General features: G+C 40.0%; 1 protein-coding gene across 1 annotated transcript in view; it reads right to left on the bottom strand.

The window, feature by feature from the left end:
- LOC148038502 (Nop53 protein) overlaps positions 1 to 19199 on the bottom strand; it is a 31940-nt gene extending 12741 nt beyond the window's left edge. Inside the window, exons 1-6 of the mRNA XM_087672830.1 lie at positions 18884 to 19199; positions 8491 to 8654; positions 8332 to 8377; positions 8003 to 8037; positions 7823 to 7921; positions 7023 to 7133 (exon numbers count right to left, since the gene is read on the bottom strand). Coding sequence (XP_087528956.1) covers positions 7023 to 7133; positions 7823 to 7921; positions 8003 to 8037; positions 8332 to 8377; positions 8491 to 8654; positions 18884 to 19046 — 618 coding nt within the window. The 5' untranslated portion in view covers positions 19047 to 19199. The remainder of the gene's footprint in view (positions 1 to 7022; positions 7134 to 7822; positions 7922 to 8002; positions 8038 to 8331; positions 8378 to 8490; positions 8655 to 18883) is intronic.
- Between the last annotated feature and the right edge of the window lie 473 nt (positions 19200 to 19672).

Raw genomic sequence — 19672 nt, forward strand, 5'->3', positions numbered from 1 at the left:
GAGGATTGGGATAACATCATGCAAAGGGATATACCCCTATTGACATATATCATGTAGTATTGTAAAATAATCCTAAATTTTGGGCCTATTTATTGTTGGGCTCCTCCTCATATATAGTCATCATCATTCATCAGGTGGACTTTTGTTGGAGAGAGGAGCCAGTGCCAATGCCCACACAGCCATTGACTCACTGTAGTAGTATGCGATTGTCTCGTGTTTGGTATATGGATTCCATTTCCCAAGCATTCTTTTGAGTTCTCTTCTTTTGCAGTGTTCTTCTTTTCTCTCTATCTTGTGTTCAACAGTCCATTTCAGCATATGTATACGCTTCCATTGTTGCATCCACTTTTGACATGGTATCAAATTGCAGGATCTAGGTTCCTGTTGGGATTTCTCTGCTGGTTAAAGGTCCTCCTCCTCTTTTTTTTATCAGGCAACCTGTGGCTGATCATATTTCAGCCTATCAAGGGTCCACTTCTACCTACTTTTTCAGCCTGCACCCTGCATTTTCAGCCTGCGCCAGTATTCAAGCCTGAAATCACCAATTTCCTGTATTAAATGCTCGACTAGCCTGCGTTTTTCATTTTCTGCCCTTGACCGTGGCTAGGTGACTGTTTTTACAGGCTGTTTTTGCTGTTTCTAGTAGTTTTAGACTGGATTTTCTTCATCTAACGGTTTCCCTTCATTTCTAATCAGATTTTTGGTTATCTTGCATGTGAACTCTCATTTTGTGACATCTTTGATGTTGGTTCGGCTGTATTCTCTCTCTATATACCTTCTATTCTCTATCTTCTCTTCTTATCCTCTCCAAACGGCTCCTCCATGCACTTCTACAAATGTTAAGCTACATGAACCTGACTATCTCACATGGAGTGCTAAGATGAAAGTGTGGTTTGTGCAAAAGCGGATTTGGTACATTGTTAGTGGAGCTATTCATTAGCCTCAGCGTCTTCTTCTTCCCAACGATTTTGATGAGGAAAACAATGAGGAAGTTGTGCTTACATGGGATTCGGACAATGCATGTGCATATTCTGCACTGCTTTGGAGTATTTCTAAAGAAGTCCTACCGATGGTTACCTCTTACAGGACATCCCCAAAAATATGGTCGAAGCTTCAAATGTTGTACGAGGCACCTTCCACCATGCGTGTAGTGACCCCATATGGACAACTTTAACAGATGAAGTTTGAGCCGAATGACACCATTTCACCATGCATGCAATGACCCTTTATGGACAGCTTTAACAAATGAAGTTTGAGCCAAAGGACACCATTCGGTCCTTTTTGCTCTGTGTTTCACAGGTACATGACTAACTTCGACACATGTAGTTTGCCCTTCTTGAGGCACATCTCGTGGGAATGGTACTCTACAAGCTCCCCCCGAAGTTTGATGAAGTGGCGAGTGCTTTGTGAGTGCTAACATCATCTACACCTATGAGCTTTATACATATGTCCCTATTGTTGCTTGAGCATGATACACTAAAGGCAGGTGACAACCCCTATAGGTTGTCTATAAGACAAGTGATAGCAAGTTTATGGCCCACAAGGGCAATCACTGTATGTGGGGCTCTTATTGATGGTGGACTACAATCAATCAGCCATTCATAACATAGCGGCATCAAATTTCAACCAATTTTGGTGATAAAACTCTAAAATTTCTCTCTCCAACTTCTCTCCATTCTCTCGGCTAATTCACAACTTGCCTCAAGAGATCTCAGCCAAATTCAATCCAAAGGGTCAAGCCCTCGTACTTGAAATTCATGCAATTGAAGTTTTTTTTATTGATAGACCCTAGTTTACAACAAAAATTAGGGTTTACCACCCACCTAGAAAAGAATGCTCAAAATTCAAGGCCTAGTATTTGAAATTCACTAGCTGAAATATAGGGATTTCAAAGAATTTCAAGACGCTAGTTAATGAACATTAAGTTTGGAGCAAATTTTGTCATCTAAGGAGCAAACTGAAGGCCAATCCCCAAGCAAACCAAGGGGCAAATTGGTTTGAAAGCTTGTTGGTTGCTGTAAACAACAAGATGCATTGAAGATTGAAGGAGATCAAGCTAGATCTCAGTGTACTTCGACCTTTAGCAATACAAGTTAAAGAAATACCACAAAGGGTGTCAATTTTGGGGCCAACCAAGTGTCCATTGTCCAAGATTAAATGCTAACAATTGCATTTTCAATTTATTTGAATTTTATGCTTGCTATAGTTAGTGCTTGATTAGGTTCTTTACCACTCTATCCAAGAAGGAAGGCCGATATCATGGTTCCATTGCCAACATACCATCAACTCCCTTGAAAATTAGTAGGCCCAAGGCACCTAATTGAAGGCCAAAAGTTTTACTCTGGTGCTGAAATGTATTTCGCTGAGTTTCTTCTTACAATGAGATGGGACTAAGCAATGGTGATGCCTCTCAATCTGAAAATTCACAAAGAGTTGAGGGAAATGCAATGTCTAATCTTGGATAAGGGCATGTAGCATGGGCAACAATCCAATAATGTTGGTGTAGTCCAAAATATGGGTCCTTCTAGGCCTTTTAAAGCTAATGACTAGCAAGAGAAAGAGAAATTTAATTACTAATTTAATGATCAATTGAAGACAGCAGCTAAAATGTTTATGCAATTGGCAAATGATCCTCGGTTATACACTTTTTGAACTCCCCTAAGGAGAGTAGCAAAGGCAAGAAAAGGAAATCATCTTAAGAACTTCAAGGCATCGAGACATACCAAAGGAAGAGCCAATGCAATAGCATGATGTTCCAAAAGTGGATAATAAGCATTTGCAAATGATGCCAGTGGAGCAAGTACCACAAATGCAAGGCCACCTTGAAAGTGCCCATCCAATGCTTTTTGGACAGCAAGGCATGTATGCTAACATGGATCACCCAAGGTGCTTTGGTGGTGGTTTGATTTTCCAAGCAATGGTTGATAATGCTTCAACCATGGGGATGCAAGAACCAAATGTATGCAACCACCTACGCAAGGTATGTAAGGCCCAATGTATCTAATTATGGCAAGTGGAATGTAAAACTCTATATATAGTAATGTTCACATGATACCTTACACGATGTAATATGTTTGGCAATGCATATATACAACCCACTATGTTTGGAACTCATGGTATTAATGTTGGTCATGCAAATGCTCTATATAGTGCTAGTCATGAGGAAAATTGTAGCTAGTAATGTATGCAATATATGGGAAAATGTACCTTGATATAGTTTGTAGTATGCAAATTCCCATCCACAACCACACTACAATGGTCCAAAGTATATAGGCAATAATGTTTCCTAATGCATCCAGTGCTCCTAGCATGTCACGTATACATGAGGGCCAATTGGACACAAGATTTCATGCTAGGTAAGATAGAATTGTAACAATGTGAAGGTACAAAGGATCTCCATGCTCCAAAGGGGAAAAAACCTAAAACCTTGTGGAGGTTTCGAGGCAAGTGAAGTTGGAGGTAAAGTTTCCATGTGCTTCTTGGTGATGTTTTAGTATCAAATGGGTGGAGAAGGGTGACTTAGCAAATCCTCAATGATGCACTTTACCTTACTATATTTTAGTTGGAGCCAATTTGGATTAAGCTCTTTCAAGCTCGACAAGCCATAGAAGGTTTAAAGTATTGCCTAATTCTCAAGGGAAAGGTTGCATCTCCATTTCCCCTAGTGATGGACACCTCAATTATGTAGTGGATCTCAAATGTACTTGGTTTGTATCCAAGGTATTGTATGTTGACAGTATTTTTACCATTGGGATAATTATTCAATGTACTAGTCACTGTGAATCAGTATGTAGATGTGTTAGCTTGCACCTAGGCTCTAAAACTATACAATTGCAAGGTTGTTGACATATATGGTATAAATGGAATGTACATTTGGATGTGATCTACATTTGCAAGGCATATATGGGATACATGGATGGCATATAATGTAATATTTGCAAGTTATATAATAGAAATACAATTGCATAAGTTACATACAGTTCATAACCGATGTATACATGAGTATCATGTGGTACATCATTAGTATGAGACACTGCTATGCTCAATTTATACATTGCTTGCCAAAACATGAGCATGGTTAAGCAATAGATGCACATGTTATTTGACTATGATATTTGCATGTATTTTCAGTAGTGGCAACAAATGCTTTTGACAAATTACAATGCAATGAAGAGTGATTGCAAGGATTTTAAGGAGATCTATCACAAGGACGTAAAATTTTAATACTGTGCTTAGAATTTGATTAAGTGTTAATCAACTATACAAATATCAAGTGACGTGTGATGTATAAGTTAGTTATTTCACAATGACAAGCCAAGAACCTCGAGAAGTTAGTGAGTGCCAAAGACAAAAGTTGTAATAAGTTATCATTGATAGATACTAGGTGGTAACCAATATCAAATTTTGACCTTGAAGATTTCATTAGCCATTAATATCAATGGTGACATTAAGAATTAGGTATTAATTAATTAATTAATACCAATTCACGGACTAATAAATGCTCTAGTTTGCTTGGATTATAGATTGGCCTAGCCAAATATGGTTAATTTTCAGAGCGAGAATTAATAAATTAATTTTTTTAATTAACATTCTAAAAAGTAATTTATTTGAGCTAAAATTTGCTAGAAAATTACAATTAGAAGACTACCCTTTAGCAAAACTTACCCATATAAGTGAGAGAAAGGCTATTAGAGAATACAACTTCATTCTAGCATAGTGGAGGTTAGAAGAGAAGAAGAGAGAGCTCTTGCTGCAATTTTCTAACCATAGGCGATCAACCCAACCATTGCACGCTATCAAAGAGCTTTTTGTATGCAAGTGACCACAAGTTTGGGGTCCACAAGAGCAAGAGACTACATATAGGGTTCCTATTGATGGTGGGCTATAGTCAACCACAGGGCAGCATTAAATTTCAGCCAATTTTAGTGATGGAACTCTAAAATTTATCTCTCCAACCTCCCCTCCATTTTCTCAATCAATTCACAACTTCCCTCAAGAGATCTTAACCAAATTCAATTCCAAGAGGGTAGTTTAGCAGCCATCGTGGCCAGAGTGCTCAGAATTCAAGGCCCAGTACTTGAAATTCAATAGCTGCAATATGGGGATTTCATAAGAATTTGAAGAGGCCAACCAACCAACATTGAGTTTGGGACAGAATTGGTCATCCAAGGAGTAAATTGAAGGCCAATTTCCAAGTAAACCAAGGGGCAATTTGGTTTGAAGGCTTGTATGGAAGATTGAAGGAGCCTGGATCTCAATGTACTTCAACCTTTAGCAATACAAGTTAAAGAAATACTACAAGAGGTGCTAGGTTTGGGGCTAACCAAGTGTCCAATGTCCAAGATTAAGTGGCAACATCTGCATTTTCAGTCTATTTGAATTTTATGCTTGCTGTAATTAGTGCTTAATCAGGTTATTTACCACCCTATCTAAAAAAGAAGTCTGGTTTCAGCATATAACTTCCCCACCTTCTCCTATGGCACATAAAAATAAGCATCACATCCAAATACCGTAAAGTTGGCAGTGGTTCTATCCAAATTAAGTCTCATATGGGGTCTTTCTAGGCTCTACTATAACTTATAAGTGTAGGGGACTACTTCTAGATATGAGTAGCAATAGAAACAACTTCAATCTAAAGGGTACCACCTACTTGTCAAGTATAACTTATTACAACTTTCGCCTTTGACACCACTGACTTCTCAAGATCCTTGGCCCATCATTGTGAAATAACTAACTTGCACATCACATACGCATCCCACATTTGCACATTTGATTGACACTTGACCAAATGCTAAGCAAAGCATCAAAATTCCATGTCTTCATGACAGACCTCTCCCTTGAAATCCTTGCAATCACCTTTGATTGCACTACAATGTGTCAAAAGCATCCGTTGCACATCATGGTGCAGCAACACTTGAGTCACATCCTTGTGTTGTACTAAGTGAAGTGAAGAGCTTTGTGAAGATGACTCTAGGAGTTTGGAGCTACTAAGTACTGCACTCTCTGTCTTGACTACTGCTGTATGATCTGTCCAAGATAATTTCCAAAGATTAGGTTTCTTTATTGTTCAGACCAATTTGTCTAGCTGCTTCATAGTGTCTTGATCCACAGTTGACCTAGCCTCTACCATTTCAGATGGAGCCCTAGATCACTCATCAAGCTTCCAGATTTCATATCAGTGTCAAAGCTATAGTTGAAAACTGATTAGTGTGCTCCTCCTACCTCGCGGCTTGAGGCCGACACATGGTCAGAGGTTCACTTGCTTCAAATTTTACAACCTGCCCGGACACAAGGGAGGGTGTTGTGGAAATCAAGAGTACACTAAGTTGAGAACAGTGGGGAGTCCTTGCCATGATCAGATTTATGGATGGTGTAATTGCATCAAAAACCATCCAATGTGCTCCTACTACCTTGAGACCAACATGTAGTCAGAGATTCACATGCTTCAAATTTTACAACCCACCTAGATGCAAGGGCAGGTGTTGTGGACATAAAGACAAGACCGCTGGTAAGTGAGGATGGTGGACTGCCCAATGAGCAGGAGCAGCAGAAAACATCAAGGAAACTGGCAGAAAATGTGCTCCTACTAAGCCTGACACCATTGGTTGGCAAAATTTCTCTTACAGATAAATTCTATTAGGTAATGCAAAAAGATACCGCCTCAAGGCTCATTGGGACTTTCATGTGTTTTGGAGCTACGATAAAATCCTGATGCTCCTCAGATGAGAGCACTTGTTTGTTCACTCTTTGAATGTTTTCCCACTGTCTTTGGCTCTAGCCTCTACACTACTTAGGGCTGAGATTTTTGAAAAGTATTTTCACTGTTTCACTGTAAAGAGTGTATCTGTGTGTCAGGTGCATGTAGGTGTGCCAATGTATGCGTGTACACGTGAGCATGAGTGCATTTGTGTCTTATGTGAAGAAAGAGAACTTAAAACAATCACAAAATTATGCCCTCCAAAGGTTTCCTTTGCAAAAAAATCATGAAACTGCTTTTCCAGCAATGATGGTAAGCTTCTTACATCCTCTTCATCAATTACTTCTCCAAGTACAGTCCTTGGTATGGGTGGAGGTTCTAGCTCTTTTTGATACACCTTTTGCATTTCTTGTGCTACAGCAAGACCTAATGCCTCCTGCAACACAGCCATCAAACATGAATATGACAAATGAAATAGTCAAAAATGCCTAAATACCATATTACTTAAATTGCCACTCCAAAACTGACATCTATGAAAGGTATGTGCAATAAACCCATGAATGCACAGGTGCCAAACAATTATCAATATACAGATGACAACAATCATCAGTTCTGAAGCAAACAATTTCAGTTCTTCTGCCATAAAGACACCTGAAGAGAAATTGTATTACATTGCAATGTAATCATGTTAAACCAACTCCTTTTTGCCATTTCATCTGCATTAATCTGGCTTGTTTTATTTCCTTGATTTGTCATGACACCAAAATCCCATCAGGTAGGTAGAGATGCTGATATGTATGTAAGTTTTAAAACCCATTTGGAAGTTAGACTTGAGGTACTTGCACTCTTGTCTCAAACAAGAAATGGCACAAAAGCAAACCAGAAGATAGGCATGTGCATGTCTAGCATCACCAACAACAAAAACAATCACAATACTGATCCAAAATAATATTGAAACTTTTAATGTTTCTATCTAATCCAAGAATACTTATGTTCCAGCAAATCAATGCATAAACTCTTACATGAGACAAGAATCACATACAATATGTTTAAATTCAGCATGGGGATATCATCCCAGTCTCAGTGGCAAGTTAATCAAAATACAAATGAAATAAGATTTCTTGCCTGATGATCTTCAAAGGGTGGATTGTACGAGCAGCCAGGTGCATCCACTTCCACAGCCTTTGCAGAGAGACTGGTGGTCCGAAGTTTTTTAGGTTGAACCTTCATCCAGCCTTAAGAGCCTTAGCAAAAAAAAATTGCATCCATTGAGAGAAAAAATAAGAAAGAATATCTATAACCAACCTGATTACTAGCAACCAGTTCTTTGCTACCTGTATCTGGCAAAACAACAACAACAAAGAGATAGAACCCAAATTGTCATCACTATGCCCAGCTGGAAAGAAGAGCTAAGAAACGAATTGCAACTTAGGGCCTTTTCAAGTCAAACAGGCATCTCCCAGAAAACAGGATGCTCACTTGTGCATTCACCCTTGCAAGACTTATGGAAAGGGAAATTGATTATTCTCCAAAGACTCTATAATAGAACTTCTCTCTGATTGACTTCACACGAATGACTTAAAACCCTAAATGAGCCCATGAAATTATATCTTCTTGAGCATAAAAGTAGGAACCTTCAGCACTCCAAATGTCTCGAAGCTCCTTTGTACCCTGTTTACCCTGGTAAACACATCCAGACTATATTGGTAAACCTGAAGAAATCCAGATTATACACTTTTCTTTAAGGTAGCTGCAAGCATAAATTCACACAATGTGCTTTGCAAATAATTCACCTTGCTGCCTCCAATATGGTGGAGTCTTTTCGTTATTGGCTTTGCCTTTTTGCACTTTTTCTTAGCTGCCAGTAAAGGAGGTACTAGAGATGATCGCTCTAGAATAGCCTCACAACGGAGCATCTTCTCTTTATGCTTTGAAGTCTTTTTAGCAAGGGAAACATCTACAAACATAAGCAAATACTGAGTACAGCAAATGGTAGGAGCAATCATAGTAAATAAACCACATTGCATTTCTAATAGGATGACTCCACAATTTTGAATCAGAAGAACATAGATTTATGAACTCCATACCAGCATTCGTATATGAAAAAGCCAAAAAAGAACAAGGACAAAGACAATCAACAATCAAGAATATATATGTACTCAAATTATAAAGACGAGACAATGGCCAAGTATGCCCTCCATTGGATCTAGCAACCAAATTGCTGAGTCTTTGCAGCTAAAGCTCCTCGAGGCCCAAGGATGTGGTAAGTCCCAAATCCAACTTGGTTGACTTTTACAAATCAACTATTACCTTTGCTTTCAAAGAACCCTTACCAGTCCCTTTCTGAGCTTCCCATGTGAATACCACTAGAAGCTGATAGTGCCCAAATACAAAACAAAAAGGTATTCATCCATGTACTAGCTATTTAATCCGGTTGTGGAAATATTGAACAGCTAATACACACCCATGGACCTATGTCTAGTCATTGGACTTAAGCATGTAATCAAGGCAGTCAAAGTATGATTCATACAATGTGCTTAGTATGGGTATTTCATACAAATGGAGGATAAACAAAAAGTTTGAGAATAATTATGGTTTCAATCATGTTTAAAGGTTGAAGATAAACTTATAACTTCCAACATCGTGATTGAAGGTTGAAGATAAACTTAAAAATTGTTTTAATTTTAGACGTTGAAATTTTTTCATGATCACTTCCAAGAAAATTTCATATTTAAAGGTTGAAGATAAACTTAATAATTATTACTTCCAACATCACGATTCATGATATAAATAGAGTGGCAAGGCAAGTTTCAACTTTCCAATATCATGTGATAAGTTCTATTACAAAAGAAAAGGTCCAAGCAAGTCCCAACCTGCCAGAGTCACTAACTCATGTGGACCATAAGATCAAAAGTAATAGGTGTCGTCAATGTTAGACCTCATAAGGCATTGGCAACACCATCAAGCTCCATAGGTAGCCAAACAATTCAATCCCCACAAGATGGGCTTCAAGAAGGGCGGACTGCATATTGTGAAGCTCATCTTGGATCTGTATCACCCTCAAAGGAAATGACAGAATCATATCAGCTGCCTCGAACCAAATAGTAGTCATAACTCACATGGTCAACAGAGCCGCATACATAAGCTGAAGCTTCCCACGCACTCCTGGAGATATTCAATGGCAGATAATTGCCGGAAGAACTTCCTTCAAGATGCATCGAAAGAGAGTTGGGTATACCTTTGCATCATCATCATCCCAATTGAGGACTGCTTCCTCAAAGTCATCTTCATCCCAATCTGATGGAAGAGGAGAGGGCTCTTGAGGGTGCAAGGCAGATCCCAAAACGGTATACCAAGGTCACTTCTACACAAACCAAGCTTTCATAGTGGTACTCTAGGTTAGATAGTCAAGTCCTTTAAGATTGTCATCAATATTATAGCATGGAGAAGCCATTTTAGATGAGATGCAAAGAAGATAAAGTAAGGGGAATGAGAGATAAACACCGAGGATGAACAAGTTCAACAGTTCAAACAGAAAGAAAGCCACTTCAGACAAAGAGAGGAACGAATGTGAAAAGCGTGTGGCAACAGAAGCACGACAATAGACACAATCGATCTTGCCCCTCCGTGTGTGATCAGGCTGAAAACACAAACAGGCTGAAAATGCAATCTGAAGAAGCTGATGCTTGTGAAAAAAAAGCACAATATATCAAAGCATCAGCAGGTCTAATGAAAATGATGGCTAAAGAGACAAAATGCAAGTACGAACTGATAAAATGCAGGTACAGCAGCAAAAACACAAGTTCGGCAGTGTCAAAATAGGCCGCCTAAATGCTGAAAACTACTGCCCAATTCTAGAAATTGAAGCAATAATGCTCATGTCAGGTGCATTAAATGCACTAGAAATAAGTCGGTTGCATTAAATGCACCAAACTCAAAAATGAAATGCCTTCTACCTATGAGCTCTCTAACCCTATAAATGTATAAGGCTAACAACAAGGCAATGCATACACTCCAAGAGTTGATTTACCCCCTTCCTTTTTAAGGAGAAAAATAAAGCTCACTATAAATTCCACATGCACCATTTGCAACTTCACTTGGTGATGCAATTAAACAACAAGAAAGTGATATAATCTCACAGATTTGAGCTACGTTAGGCACATTAGGGTATAGAAACAAGTTTTTATACCAACCAAGGAATCATTGAAATTATGAGTATAGTCTAGCTGGAAATTTGCATTGCATCTGATCAAAAAGGATACTTGTAACTATTCAAAAGTTTATGTTTAGGTGGGACCTCTATTTAAGGTTAGCGTAGTCCAATAAAGATGATTAAATTGATACAGAAGCTCAAGTGTGGATGTGTTGCACAAAAATCTTTAGAGAAGCATGCAATTTATAATGAACCAACAAGCTTTTTTAGTACATTGACACTAGAACCTGTGTCAAAAGTGGAAGCAGTGATAAATGTGTGGAAAACGGCTGTAATAAACTGCTGAACACGAGACAAAGGAAAGAGAAAGAGAAACACTATAAAAGAAAAGAACATTGCACAAGAAACTTAGAAGCAAAGAGATACTCGAGAAATAGAATCCGTATACCAAGATATGAGATGGTACAAAACCAATGCGAGTCATTGCTGTGAAGGCACTAGCACGTACTCCTCTCCCTCCACCAAAACTAGTCAAGTGATGAATGACAATAATGATGAATGTGGAGGAGAAGCCTCAATAAATAGGAAAAAATAATGCCATAAATCATTCATGTCGACCAGCATTTAATGTTGGTTTGCTAGCAATAAATGCTGAAATGACTATCATAAAATGCCTAAATAATCAGGATAATATCCTACCCCACTGATATGCACAGACTCAGCCATGAACTGACCTATCTGCTAACACACCCTCTTAGATCATAGGTGATATAGTACAATACAATATATAATGATAAGGTCTCATCATAGCACATACAACAAGGACCACTAGAGTAGAACCATGGATACCCAAGCAATGGGTGCACAAGCCACCACCAAGGTGCCTCAGAGCAACTCTCAATATCTATCAACAATGTCTTGTAGTAGCATACAAGACCAGTCTATCAAAAATGCAATTGAACATATGTGACCATGGAGTCCCTGCCTTTGGCCAGACCACCAAAGTGTCCCCTCATGTGAGCTCAAACAAGGAGCCAATCCCGCTCTCTATCAAAGAATCAGCTCATCATGAACCTAGATGTCAATCCTAGCTTCAGGATTTGAATCTACCAGACTTCAATCGGTGCATCAAGGAAACCCCTCAAGAACCTATGCACCTGTATACCTATATAGATGAGGTTCGCCTACCCTATCTCACCACCCCCTCGCTCTCCCTCTCTGGCACTAGAGAGTTGTGAGGGATGACCCCATCACATGTACTAGCAACATGGAAGGGAGGCCCCTGCAGCCATCACTGCAGCCACATAGATAGAGCCTAACCTTGGATCTAGAGAAGAGGAAGACTCATGGAGAGAGCCATCACCTTGCATCACCATCCACGCCTACTACTATTGTAAAGCTGCTAATGTCCTGCAATCCTTCCGAAGATATCCCTTCTTACCACAATAATAGCACTTAGACGTCTTCTTCCACAGTATAGCACCCCTCTCTAAAACTGAAACATTTGAAGCATCAAGAGATAGCATCCTCACAAAAACCTGAAGATGAACACAACAAGTCTCCAACATAATACTTGTAGATCAAGAAATAATGTTGGCATGCTAATCATTAGGAGATGGCAGAGGAGCCATGAGAAGGGAGATACAAAGAGGATGAAGAAAGGTAAGGGATATTCACGAAGAAAAGTATGCCAAAAATACAGACTCACAAGGATTGCACAAGTTCCAAGCAGTAAAGAAAGCACATAGAACATATCAACAGTAACCAGAGACTAGTGATGAGAACATGACAACTGGATGCACATGAACCCTCTGTAAAGCTGAGCAATGCACCACAAAGTGAGAAAATGGACAAAAAATAACTAGAACTAGCCTGAAAATACTATCGCCCAACCCTACACAGTAGCAAACAGCCAAAACGCAAGTGTTGATCGGTAGAACACAGGTAGCAAACACCAAAACATAGATTTGGAAGGGTCAATAACCATAGTAGCAGGGGAACACCGTTCCACCCCATTGGGAACATGGAAACACGTTCCATGCTTTAAAAAACCGAACGGAACGGGGGAACCTTGCGGAGGAATGCCCATCAAGGGGAAACGGCTCGAGGAACATGGGGGGGAACGTGATCTATGAACATGGAAAAAGTGGTGCCTTGCAGTATGAACTCTTTCGAGAGTGGTGTCCACACTATTCGGAGTTGCATGCACAGTCCAAACTGTCGAAAGTAGGCTGCAAGCACCATGCGCATCATTTCTCACGATAGTGACTGATCATTGACCTCTTTAACATCAAGGTTAGCATAATTAATGTCACATGTGTCCACTCAGCATCATCAATTCTGTCTAGGCGCAATCTGTCCTGTAATCGGTTCTCAGAACCAGCAGACTGCATTTCACACACACACACACACACACTCTCTCTCTCTCTCTCTCTCTCTCTCTCTCTCTCTCTCTCTCTCTCTGCCCTTTAAAGGATTGCAAGTGTTTTTTACTGTTTACAGTTCTCTCTCTAGACTCTCATCGTCTCACGCAGTGGCCTACTATTTTTTATTATTTACAGTTTTTACTATGTATCTGTTAGCCTGCTCTTTATCATTCTCAGTCTGTCATCTCCTGGTTGTGAGCTCCTGTCAGAGTCTGACAGGAGACAGAGGAGCTCTGTCAGTTCATTTTGTGGCTGCCCTGGTTAGCCAGCAGCCTTGGGTGTCATACAGCCCAAACTGGGCTGTTTTTTATGCAGTCTGCCCATTTTCTGGGCAGTCGGCCAGATCTGGCCAAAGTCGGCCAGATCTGGCTGGTCGGCCAAATCTGGCCAGGTCACAATCTGGCCAGGTGACCTGGCCAGATTTGGCTGGTCGGCCAGTTTTCTCGCCTGGGGGCTATATATAGCAGCCCCCCCAGTCATTCCAGCATTATGCGCTGCAGGCCGTCATCTCCGTCTCCGGCATTGGTGCTGCCACTGCTTCCAGTCTGTCCTGGTCCCCTCACTGACGCTCCGGGCTGCGTGCAGGGACTATTCTGTCCATTTCAGTGTATTCAGCATTCATCTCAGTCAGTGCAGACTTTCTTCCTTCATTCTCTGCTTTCTCTCTCCTCTCCTCTGTGTTCGTGTTCTTCCGTTGCACACTCTCACAGTATCCTTCTCTCTCTCTAGACTCTCACACAGTCAGAAGTCTACCTCTCTAAAACAACTCTCAGCCTTTGACTGAACTAATTACAACTCTCTCTCTCTCTCTCTCTCTCAAAAAGCGCTCTATTTTTACAGCATTCTCTCTCCCCCTCTCTCAAAACAAGCTGAGAGCCTCAATTTTTACTGGCTACGGCTCTCTCTAAAGACTAAAACAACTCTACTTTTATAGCCCACACACAGAGACACTCTCTCTCTCTCTCTCAAAGTCTCATGGAGGGTCAACTCATGCTTTTGATTCCTGAATTAGTAGAAGTCATGGCTTCTTCAAGATCAAAGAGTTCGAGCACAAAGCGATCTCGGCCTAGTTGATGGGATGAGGTTGAGAAATTGGACCATTATGCATCGAAGGGAGATGCAAAGAAATGGAAATGCAAAAGGAGTGAGCAATTGAAAACAGGAGGATCCAATTGTGTAAAGCAACACTTGTGCCATGTTGACATCAGAGCACAAATAAATTTTTACTCAAACACCACACCCGAAATGCGAAGGCAACTCTTGGTAAAGTACCCAAGTGAAGAAGACAAAGCATGTGCAAGGAAAAATCGAGCAATTGATGCCTCTTTTTTTAGTGGACAAGCTGATCATGTAGTCATGGGCGATGGAGCCATGCATGGGGGACTTGGAACTTTTGCATTCTCATACGAGGTAGGGGCCAGTGGTTCTGGCTCCACCAAGGCTTTTACTACAGGTATTGGTGGCAGGAATAAGAAGAAGAAAAAGAAAAAGGAGGAGTAGGAGAAGGCCAAGGATAATAAGGAAGAGGACAAGAAGGATTCGAAGGAGAAGCAGACCAAGTGCCCACATCGTGGGAAGGGCACTCACCCCGAAGAGAAGTGTTGACAGAAGTACCCTCATTTGAAGCCGAAGGAGAAGGATTCGAAGGCTACCCCCACAATCACAAAGTCTGCCTTTTTACATGCTATGGCAAGGTTTTTCTACCATGATCATGTTGCATTCAATGTTATAAGATCTCCCTACTTCCTTGAGATGGTCCAAGAGATTGCAAAGTATGGTCCAACCTATAAGCCTCCATCACATGAGACATTGCATACCACTTTGTTGCATAAGGAAAAGGATGCAATTGAATGTGCTTTGGCAACTATGAAAGAAAGTTGGGTGAAGAATGGTGTCTCTTAGATAGCTAATGGATGGAGTGATACTCGAAAATGGTCCATCCATGGAATGGTTGCTTATTCCCGAGAAAAGATGCAAATCATTTCCTCACATAATGCCTCAAGCATAAGAAAAAGTGTAGATTAGCTTGTGGAGAAATGGGCTAAAGGTGTTGAAAAAGTTGGGGCTGAAAATGTAATCCAATTTATTGTTGATGGTGAGGCAACAAATAGGGTAGCATGTATGAGAATTGAGGAGAGATACCCTCATATCACATTCAATCCATGCTTTGCTCATTGTTTGAGCAATTTGCTAAAAGACATCGACAGCTTGTCATGGATTGATCCCTATATCCAAAAGGGCAAGGATATAATTAGTTTCATCCAAAGCCATCAGTGCATTCTTAGTGAGTTTCACAAGAGATCACCTAAAAAAGATCTCTTAAAGTACTCTGAGACGCACTCTGGCTATAACTTTCTCATGATGAAGAGACTTAAGAAGGTAAGTTTACCCCTAAAGCAATGGGTAGTAAGTAATGAGTGGATGGGATGGAATGGGATGAGTGCAAACCATCATACTAGATTATGCATTTTTTAATGAATTGAAGAGCATCCATATTGTCATGAAGCGAATTATGCACTTGATGCGAATTCCAAATGGACGAGAGTCATGTATTGGAAAGATTTATGAGGGGGCACATCGCATGATTGAGAAGTTAGGACAGCTTGGTTTGGATGATACAAAGAATCAAGAAGTCCGAGATTTATGTGAGGCAAGATGGAATGCTTATCACTCACCTATGCATACAGCAACATATGTATTAGATCCGGAGTTCCAAGGATGTGATCAAGAGAAGGATGATGAGGTAATGCAGGGTTGGGACATAGTGCTCTCTAGGTTGATTCCCATTGACACTAAGAGAAGATTGGCGAAAGACCAGCTTGCTTTTTATAGAAACAAGTTGGGAAGGTTTGGGTCTGTTGATGCACAAATAGATTGGTTTAAGATTGGGACTACCTTATGGTGGGAAGATTATGGGGCATGTACACCTGAGCTTCAAACATTGGTAGTGTACATTTTGTCTCAAGGTGCAAGCTTCTCTCCCATTGAGCAACTATGGAGTGTATTTGGGCATGTTGCATCTAAAAAGAGAAATAGATTTGGGACAAAACAAGTAAATGACTTGATATTTGTGAGTGCAAACTTGCACTTACTTATAAATATGGCTTCCCTCAAGGCTAAAAAGTTTATAGCTCTTGATGAAGAAGAGTCCTCAGATGATGAGGATGGAGAGACACCTATGCCCACAAATATGGCTGATTATTAGGATACTTTGAAACATGCAAATGCTGATTTTGATGATGATATGGTTTTCTTAAACAATGTGGATGATAGTCTTTTGGATAGTCTTGCTACTAGTGGCAGCCATGTATGATCAAATGGTTACTTTGAGAGACTTTCAAATTCCAAGCTTCCATATTCTATCCATTGTAGTTGTTACTTGATGGTTCTAAACTCTTTTATGTAGTACAATCTTAGATTATCATCTGTTTTGGGTCTTATGTGCCATTTCAATATAATCAGTCTTTTGTCTAATGCATTTTTCAAAGATCTTTTATGAAATATATAAATGTATAGTTTAAAATACATAAATCGTGTATATAGTAGAGGTCATTCCCCTAACGTTCCTGTTCCCCAAGGGGCATCATTCTCGTTCCCTCACGACCTCCCATTCTCGTTCCCGTTCCCGTTCCATTGCTACTATGTCAGTAACAAGTCCCTAGCCCTGAAACAAGCCCAAAAAGCTGAAAACAAAAATGGCAATCTACAAAACACTGAGGAAACAAGCCACAAATGATCAAAAGATGGTCGTACACGCTAGAAATCAGTCCCAGCAATCAGAAAAAGGTCCAATCGGCAGCAAAAAAGCCAAAACTCAAACCTAAAACATTTCAAAATAGCAACATGAACAATGACCTTGCAATCTAATACCATGTCATAAGTGGATGCAATGATGGAAGCGTGGAAAGCTGCTGTGATAAAATGCTGAACACAAGGGACAAAGGAAAGAGAAAGAGGAACACTACAAAAGAAAAAAACGCTACACAAGGAAATTAGAAGAAAAGAGATACTCGGGATATCAAATCCATATACCAAGATATGAGACAATACAGAACAAATGTGAGTCACTGGTTGTGAAGGCACTGGCACCTACTCTTCTCCCTCCACCAGAACCAATTAGGTGATGAATGATCATAATGATGAATGTGGAGAAGCCTAAATAAATAGGCAAAAATAATGCCATAAATCATGTCAGGTCGGCCAGCAATAAATGCTAAAATGGCCATCATAAAATGCCAAGAAAAATGTCTAAATAATCTGGATAATATCTTGCCCACTGACATGCACAGACTCAGTCATGAACCAACATATGTACTAACACCGTGAACTAGCTAGCATTAACTTTGTGAAACTTCTATAGCTTAAAATACACTTATCAATTTCAACTTATGAGACTTTGCACTTGCTTTGTAAAATTTCACAAACATTGTTGTGTAGCAGATGTATGGATTGCCTCTTTACAATGACTATAACCCTAAAAAATGTCCCATCACACCCTAACTATTAAGCTTGTTGCCACTAGTGAAACACAAGCTTCAACTTTTGTGTTTCATCCTTGGAGGTTGGTAGAGCTAGGCTCTAGTATACATTGATAATCACTACTACTCTAGTGCTCCTATAAGCCTTTAAATTGGCGCTTTACTCTACTATTGCCCTTGATGCATTAAGTCTTGGAGTTTAGCTATAAGAAAACACAATTGATCCATGCACACCATATTATTGTGACATTGATCAAGAAATAAATGCCGGGCAAACCTACCTTTACTTTCCCCACACAATGACACAATGGAATGAGGTAAAAACAATCAAGACTGATCATTTTCAGTAATTTTCAACATACTAACAAGATATAAACTTTGCCACTAGAAAGGATGACCTTGAGGAGCCTCATACCTTGTTTAAAAACTTATACAGCTTAACACATACTCGTCCCCTTCAAAAAACTTGGGATTTTCAGAGCTTACAAAATTGCACATTAGGACTACGTGTGATGAATAGGTTGACTAACTCAAAAGGTTTTCAGGACTGCTCCAACATGGATGGAACCACCATTTCTACTCTGTTCACTTCAAAAATCCACAAGGGCTGGCAGGGCTTATACGTGCATTTTGCCCCGTTTGAAGGCATACATTACATGCTGAAAGGTCTCACTTAAGGGGTCCAAGCTTTACACTTGATTTTGTGACAGTCGAAATCATGTCTTTTAGAGATTCAGATTGCATCTCTTTCAGTTTCACTTATCTGCACACACGTGAGTGTGTCTCATAATTGCTTTTTCCCCCTGATTTCCTCTTGTGATGCATATCCAAAAATATCTTTGAGAATCTAAAGTCCAGCTTACACTTAAAGGGGGTACGTGACTAAAACTAAGAATATTTTGATGGTCAGTACAAGCAGAGAGGCACCAGCATACAATATAAGGAAATTCAGTGTCTGTAGATAAATGTGTGAAACCTAAAGAAGCAAAGCCAGAAACCAACAATAAAGGATAAAGGAAAAAGGAAAACAACAAGGTCTGTGGAAAAACATGGTGGACATTGGAAGCTGTGAAATTGATTTCTTGAGCTAGGAATCAGAATGATAGCAAATATAGTAAAGGATGCTTACCTGCTGACTTATCGACGAAGAAGAGGCGCTCATCAGGGAGAGCATCCAAGGAGCCACCATGGCGTTCATCATGAGCAGCTCTGTCGACATAGTCATCCACGTCTTTAGAGGGGATGTTAGTCCGCCATGCCTTCTTCCCTTTCCTGGATGACTTCTTCGCCATCTCCTCTCTCTCTCTCTCTCTCTCTCTCAAGTGCGTGCGTGCTTTGAGAGCTTTAAACGCTCTGTAAAAATTTTGCAGACAGAAAGGCCAAAGTCTCAACTCTTCGTCCTTCCAAACACGTGCTGGTGACAAGGGTGTGTGAGTTCCGTAAGGTGCCGTGGAGCGTGATGCCTTAAGTGGTTGAATCACATTCAAAAATTAAAGCGAGGAAACATCATAAGGATCCTAGAACTTGAAACAACAAGTTTGTGGAACATATTTTACTACTATATTATTTTTGTTGTAGGTTAAGAAAGCTCCGAACTTACCCTCTTTTCCAAACCTCCCTTTTTCAATCAAAACCCTCTCCTTTCCTCTCTTTTTCATGTGTAATCCCTCATTTTCTCCTCTCTCTTTTTTTTCATTAGAGTCTCTCCTCTCCTTTTCACCTCTCTTTTTTAAATCAAAACCCCCTCCCCTCTCTCTCACTTATAATCTTTCTCTTTCTTTTTCCCCTCTTTTTTTTAATTAAGGGTGGGTTCAAACTAGCAGCGGTAGAGATATATCAAAGAAGCGTTTGATGTGACATCTCCCAAATGGTTGAGACTTCCCTCCTCTTTCTGTCGGACCCACCCTCTTTCTACCAA

The sequence above is a fragment of the Lygodium microphyllum genome, chromosome 3, assembly GCF_053477565.2.
Source record: "Lygodium microphyllum isolate KBCC chromosome 3, Lygodium_microphyllum_v1.1.10, whole genome shotgun sequence".
NCBI lineage: Eukaryota > Viridiplantae > Streptophyta > Polypodiopsida > Schizaeales > Lygodiaceae > Lygodium > Lygodium microphyllum.